This window comes from Anas acuta, chromosome 19 (assembly GCF_963932015.1).
Source record: "Anas acuta chromosome 19, bAnaAcu1.1, whole genome shotgun sequence".
Taxonomy (NCBI): domain Eukaryota; kingdom Metazoa; phylum Chordata; class Aves; order Anseriformes; family Anatidae; genus Anas; species Anas acuta.
Window position 1 is genome coordinate 3,348,290 of NC_088997.1, and position 6,539 is coordinate 3,354,828.

The 6,539-nt window shown below is 56.0% G+C and overlaps 1 protein-coding gene across 2 annotated transcripts in view; it reads right to left on the reverse strand.

The window, feature by feature from the left end:
* The window catches only part of CLTC (clathrin heavy chain), a 29,800-nt gene extending 23,977 nt beyond the window's left edge, over positions 1–5,823 (reverse strand). Inside the window, exon 1 of one of the 2 annotated variants that reach the window (XM_068656303.1) lies at positions 5,539–5,823. In XM_068656303.1, the coding sequence (XP_068512404.1) occupies positions 5,539–5,580 (42 nt within the window). In that variant the 5' untranslated portion in view covers positions 5,581–5,823. The remainder of the gene's footprint in view (positions 1–5,538) is intronic. The other variant, XM_068656304.1, reaches the window with a different exon arrangement.
* Between the last annotated feature and the right edge of the window lie 716 nt (positions 5,824–6,539).

A 6,539-nucleotide genomic window follows, 5' to 3' on the forward strand; every position in this document is an offset into this window, starting at 1 on the left:
TTCACTGAAGAAGAGTATTTCTTGAAAATGGTTCAGCCTTCGGTTCTCCAGGCACCCTGCACGCAAGTCCCTTGTCCTAAAGGGCAGCACTTCGTTACAATTATCTTGCCAGATGGGAAGACGGGAAGCAGGACAGATTTCAGCAAGTTATGGTGACTGCCCAGTCGAATCCTGCGTTGGAAAAATGGGTACCTACATCCCCTGCAGCTCCACGCACTGAGCTCAGTCCCAAGAGAGCTCCCCTCACACCCACCCACTTTCAGGTGAAGGAGCCGTTTTAGCTGGCTCTCCTAGGGGAAAACTGTCTTAATGCTAGAAATTGAGCCCTGCCTCCTGGACAGGGCAGAGCTCTGCTGCTCAGATCGAGGAGTGCAAGGTCCAGTGCCCCAGAACCTGAGCACAGGTCCTCCAGCAGCAGGGATTCACTTGCAAGGTTTCAGATTTCCACGTCACACCTTCACTCAGGTGTTCTCCAGGCTGAGCCTGGTGCCTGTACACCAGCTGAGCACTAACTGCAACTGGTCCCATCCCTGGGAAAAGAGGTTTGGAGTTCTCTACCAGCTTCATCCAGAAGACACCTCCTAGGATGGGGCATTTCCTTCTGCTCAGCTGCAAGCTTCACAAGCACTATTTCAGTCAGCAAGCACAGCTTCCTTGTTAGAGGAGGGCCCTCTCAGAGGGCTGAGGACTCCGCCCAGCAGAAACTCGCAGACTCTGCCCAAACGGACGTGAGCAGAACAAACCCAAGCACGTCCCGGCAGCTGGCAGGCCTCTTTGGGAGGTCTGAACTTGACCACTGGATGCTTGGATGTTGCAGGATGGATTTATCTTAATTGTGCTCAAAGTGCCACCTGCTAGGCATCACACCTGAGGTAGCCAGCTCTGGTTAGCAGGGGGATGTGGTCCTTTATGAACCTCATAATATTTTCTGAAGCTAGACAGCTCTTTGAAACAGATTCAGTTGGCAGGGGAGATCTGAAGCAAGCCTGGAGCAGCTTTCTGATGGAGCTGTGACCTTTTCGAGGTCTTTAAGTACCCAAGTTCCTCCTGCTAAGATCTAATCTTTTAACCTCAACAGATCCCACGAACCAAGTTTGCTTCAAGCCCCGAGCCAGGCAGGTTACCCCCATCAGGATGATCTCAGCAGTGGCTTGCACAAGAGCTGCAGCAGCCAGGAGTGCCACCTGCCTCGTGGTAACTTCTGGCCCTGCTCAGCCCGATGCACGGAGCTCTCCAGAGGCCGGACTTGCCTGCAGTATCAGTCACTCCCTTCCCCAACCAGGCTAAAGTTCAGGTGACTGAGGCAGAAGCGTTTGTGAAGCTAAGCAAACAGAGACCGAGATTATTATTAGGAAACATGACAGGCGTGTTTCTTTGGAGGCTTTTATTACGAAGACTTCACTACTACTCCACGTACGAGCTGTAGTGCAGACTCAGGAGTTAGAAGGGCACAGGGTTCTACAGCAGGGTTTTTTTTTTCGCCTAAAAGATGGGAAGAAGAAGGAACCAGTCACCACTCTTGCTTTACGCTATGACAATCACTTCCTTGGCTTTCATGGAAATACAAAAGCAGAACTTGCTGGCCGTGCTTGGGCAACCAATTTCCAACTCAAGTTATTTTACAGCAACGTGTGCTGGAGCTGAGTGGTGCCGCTGGCCTGAGGCACGCAGAGCAGAAAACATTCAGCCCAGGAGCTGCTCCACAGAACAGACTGCTGCAGGGCCACAGCCCCAAGGGGCTCCTCCAGCTGCAGGTCAGGAGGCGAATGGAAGCCTGGTGGCTGTGTTTGTGTGGAGGATTTCACTGCCACATTCCTCACGGATGTTCCTGGTACCTCACCCAGGGAAGCTGCCGTGCTACACATGCCTGCCACCAACCTGAACAGCAGAACTGCCGACAGGAGCTGCTGCGCCGACCCCTTCCTGGAACATTTGCTTTCTTTCTGACACTTTGCTTAGCTGTCAAATAATTTCTCCTTGCCTACGAGGAAGGGCACAGAAGCGCTGAGCTTGCGTTTCACCTCGGCTCTCATACAACAGGATGTGAGCGCTGCTCTCAGAGCCACGAGCAGCTGCTGAGCCTCCTTATCTGCGTGCAGCTGGGAAGTGCCAGCCAACAGACACGTTCCCAGCCTTTGAGGAGCACGGAGGGGTTTGTTTGGTTTAAATAAAGCACCTCGCTGCGCAGCCAGTCACGGTACTGTGAGCACAAGGCCGTGTTTTCCTGGGCTCTGATAGAGCCGGGCAGGCACCAGGCTGCACTTGTGCTGCTCGTTTCGTTCCAGCCGTGATGCTCAGCTAACTTCTCACAGATTTATACCCAGATTTATTTGATACCCAGGCTGACCCCAGTCCCGTAATGCAGAAACCCACCATGAGTTAAGCTCTGAGGCACTTGGTGTGTATCAGTGCAAGGTAAGAGCCACAGCGTGCGGCTGGCTAGGAAGTCATGCTTGCAGCAGATAAGAGACCTCTGTAATGTTGAGGAACCCTTCTACATCCTTCCTATCCCCTGCCTCACCCCAGCAGGCTGAGGTACTCATCCGGTCCCGGCGCCACGCTGGTTACAGGCCACAGCCGAGCCCCCACCTGCCCAAACCCGGGCACGGCTGCGATCACCGGCACCTGCTGTGAGGCACGGGCTGAGGGGACGTGCTCATGAAGCACTTAGCTAATTACTCCCATCCAATTAGCTGACACACTCTTTGGGTTGTCTGGATTCTTCCTTCCAGACTCTGCCCTATGCCTCTGCAAGAACATCCCAAGCCCGTGGGCTTTAGGAAATAACACCCATGAGGCTGGGTGGGAGAAACTCCCCCAAAACAGCACAGGGCACAGCAGTGCTGCCTTCACCCCCGACTTTTTGAAATACCAACACTTCAAAGCAGTGCTGTTGTAGCAGAGATTTAGGGGCTACAGACAAGTATTTATTAATGCCTTCAGCCACACCAGCACGCCTGCCCCAAGTTCAGTTTTTCAGGATAGCGTGGCTGAACTAGGCGGCAAGCTCAGCTCATCCCCTGCTAACTTGTCTCACTCACCAGGAAGCTGTACTCTTAGGAAACCTCCGTGCTCCTAAACAAGCAGTTGTTTGTATTTTGTTTTTAATTTCACCTCTCCAATTCAGAGGCATCAACTCCCAGACTCACTAGCATGGGATCGGAGCAGCCACATTTGCAGTCTCTCAACACGCCACACAGCCTGCTTCCTCATGGTTACTTCGAATAAAAAGCTCCACTATAAAACTTTATGGCGAGAGCCTGGAAGTTGTGATAGCAAGGAATCAAGGTTTCTTCTTGGAAATTCTCAAGGAAAAGTTTCTCCACCACATGTCATTGCTGTTCTGTGGCAGGGCAAGCATCTACAGTAGACAACACACCGATAACGCCCTGGGTATCTGCAGCTCCTGAGATTCCAAAGCTATGTAATGGCACTCACGCCTGACAAACAACCTGAAACCCGACTACACACCTGGATTTTACACTTAAAAAAATACCACAAAAGGTCTCTTACACCTAGAGAAAGCCCCCAAGCCACATCTCACTTGGCCAGCCTCGATCTTCAGGGCTGAAGATCAGGAGCAGCTTTGTATGGTTACCTGACATTCTCTGACCTGCAGGGGATCCATGGAAAACTGCTGCCAATTAACACCGCACGTAGCATGATGGTCTTCTAGACTAATTAAGAGCATCTTCTAACCACAGCCTTCCAAGAACCTTCCCATTCACATCCACCAGCTGCCAGTTTATGAGTAAGGCCCCACTGGGGTACCTTGCTGTGCCATTAAACATTAGCTACACACTTGCAATCATTGCGCAAGGCCCTGTGGCAGTTTCCCTAGATGATGGAGGGCAGGCACAGCTCAAGAAATTGCATTATTCGATCCATCAGGACTCCAGAGAACTGATGTAAACATACTAAAGCTGTTCTGGACAGCCAAAACACTGCAATATCAACACTTCTGCTCTCAGAATCGACTCCAACAGCAAGTCAGATGTTTCAGCACCCCCCAAAAGGCAAGTTCCTCCCAGTTTTTTTCAATGAAACAGAAAGAGGAAGCTCTGTAGTTGCACCAAACCGGAGCATGATGGGCAAGAGCCACGTGCACGCAGGCTCAGAAGGCAGGACACCAAGTCTTATAAAAAGCAGCTCATCACAGAGGCAGTTGTAGAAGAAACTGCTTAAATCAATGCTCTTTGTGAGATGGGACAGGAGCAGCTAACTCCTTCAGTCCATGCAGGCACATCCCATGACTTGGCCCGAAACCTATCAGCACTCCTGGCGCGCAGCAGATGAGTTTCCTTATATAATTGTGCTCATGGCACTGGAGACCTGGCACACGCAGGGTTTGTATCTTTAATAATGCATCGCAGATGTGCCTCACGGTGCTTTATTAGGAGCTGGGCTACCCCCAGCTCAGTTTCACCTGCGAATAGCAGAACCTTCCCAACACCCAGCTCTAGGCTCTATGGCTGCCAGCAGATAACATTTTTTTTTTTTAAATGTAACATAGCATTATGGCTATGGCAATTCACACAACAAAATGAGTATTTTGCAAGCGTTCTTTTATCAAGGTGCCTAGAAATTGAGCTTTTTCCAACTGGATTAGAAAAAAGTCACTGCCCCTCATATGAGCCATCCCTACGTTGGTGCCTGCCCCAGCCAGCCACAAACCACACACGTGAGCTGACATCCCAGGGCACTGGGGCTACGGGGGGGTTGCCAGGAACTGGACACCAGAAGACCCAACCTAAACACATCAACGTAACCTTTATTAGATAAGTTCTCCACTAAAATTTCTCCCCAGTAGCGAGAACAAGCTGAGCACCCCCAGAGGTGCAGGAAGCCAGGAGGAGAAGCCCGGCTCGCAGCGCTTCTCCCTGCGCCCGTCAGCATTGCACAACCGGGCCACCGCTTCCAGCCCCCTCCCTGTGCTCCGGCTTCACCCACAGCCAAAGCTGTGCGCCGAGGCGACCTCTCGAATCCAACCAGAACCAGGATTTGTTATTCAAATTCGGGATCCGTCCCTAGCAGCTGCCCAAAGCCGCCTTGACGAAGCCGAAGGCTCGCTCGGCTGCCATCTCCCAGCACCCGGCGGGCACCGGCTGAGCCCCGCGGCCCGCACAGCCCCAGCCGTACTGCGGGGCCAGCCTGCGGCAGCGCCGCCGCCGCGCTCCGCCTCTCCGGAAAGCGGCGCCAGGAGCGGCGACGGCGACAAAACCGCCCCAGACACCGCAGGCCGGGGAGAGGGCGGCTCGCCCACACACGGGGGCTGGCAGCGGTACCCCCGGTGCCCCCCTCCCGCCTCACAGGACGGGCCGCGACCCCCCCTTACCCCCCCCTCCCAGGGCTGGATGCCCGCCCCGAGGCCTCCTCAGGGCCCTGCGGGCCGCGAGCCCGCCCTCCCCACACGGAAGGTGCCCTTCGGGGCCGGCCCGTGAGGGAGCGGCCGGGCCAGGCCGGGCCGGGCCTTCCCCTCCCCGCCTCAGGCCCCGCGGGGAAGGGGGGGGGGAGAGGGGGGGGCGCCCCACAGCCCACCTGGAGGTGCTCCTGGAAGCGGATGGGCAGGATCTGAGCCATGGCGGCGGGGCTGCGGCTGCGCTCCGAGGCCGGCCCGGGTTTTGGTAGCGGCGGCGGCGGCTCCTCAGCTGAGGGCGGTGGTGGTGGGGGTGTGTGGGGGGGAGCCTGGCAATGGCGGAGCGCAGCGGGGCAGCGCGAGCGGCGAGCCGCGGCCGGGCGGAAGCTGCCCCCGCCGGCGGAAGGATCCCGCGGCGGCAGGAAGGGGCCGGCCCTCACCTGCCCGGCGGCACCGGCCTTAAACAGCGCCGGCCCTGGCGGAAGGATACCCGCCCGGCTAGAGTCACGCGTCCTCCGCCGGGCCAATGGGAGCGGCGGAAGGATCCGCCGCCGGAAGGGACTATTTGAGCGCTCCCCCCCCCCACCCTCACGGCTTTTTTTTTTTTTTTTTTTTTTTGCCACATCATGCGACCGAGGGCCGGCTGCGTCACTTCCGGTCCGCGCCTGCCGCCCCGGCGGGTCACGTGCCGGGGGCAAGGTGACACCGGGAGGTGCCGCCGTGTCCCTCCGCGGGGGGGGGGGAGCGGTTGCTATGGAGACGGGCGGGGCCCCGCCGCCCCCTCACGCCTCAGCCGCCCCCCCCCCCCCCCCAGTGCTCCAAGTGAAAAATAAGCACAAATAAACAATAAAAAAAGCATCCCGGGGGGACGGGAGGTGCTCGGTGCCCAGCGTGAGGGTGCGGGGGGGTGTAGGTGACAGGATGCAAATCCACCCTGAGGGAAAGCAGTGCTAATTCGCGGGTTTTTGGCTTTTTAAATCAAAATTCAGGCTCTGGGTTCAGTGAAGGACAGCCCCTGGCTTCTCCCAAGGCCCCCGGCTGCCAGGTGTCCTTCAGGCACTGAGCCCTCACCCTCTCTCTTCTACTAGGTACATTTAATAGGTTCCAGCCCAAAAATGAGGCCCCACAGAGCTGCTGCTCTCTCTGTGAGGAATAACGCTGCCACAGTGCCCCTGAGGGAAGC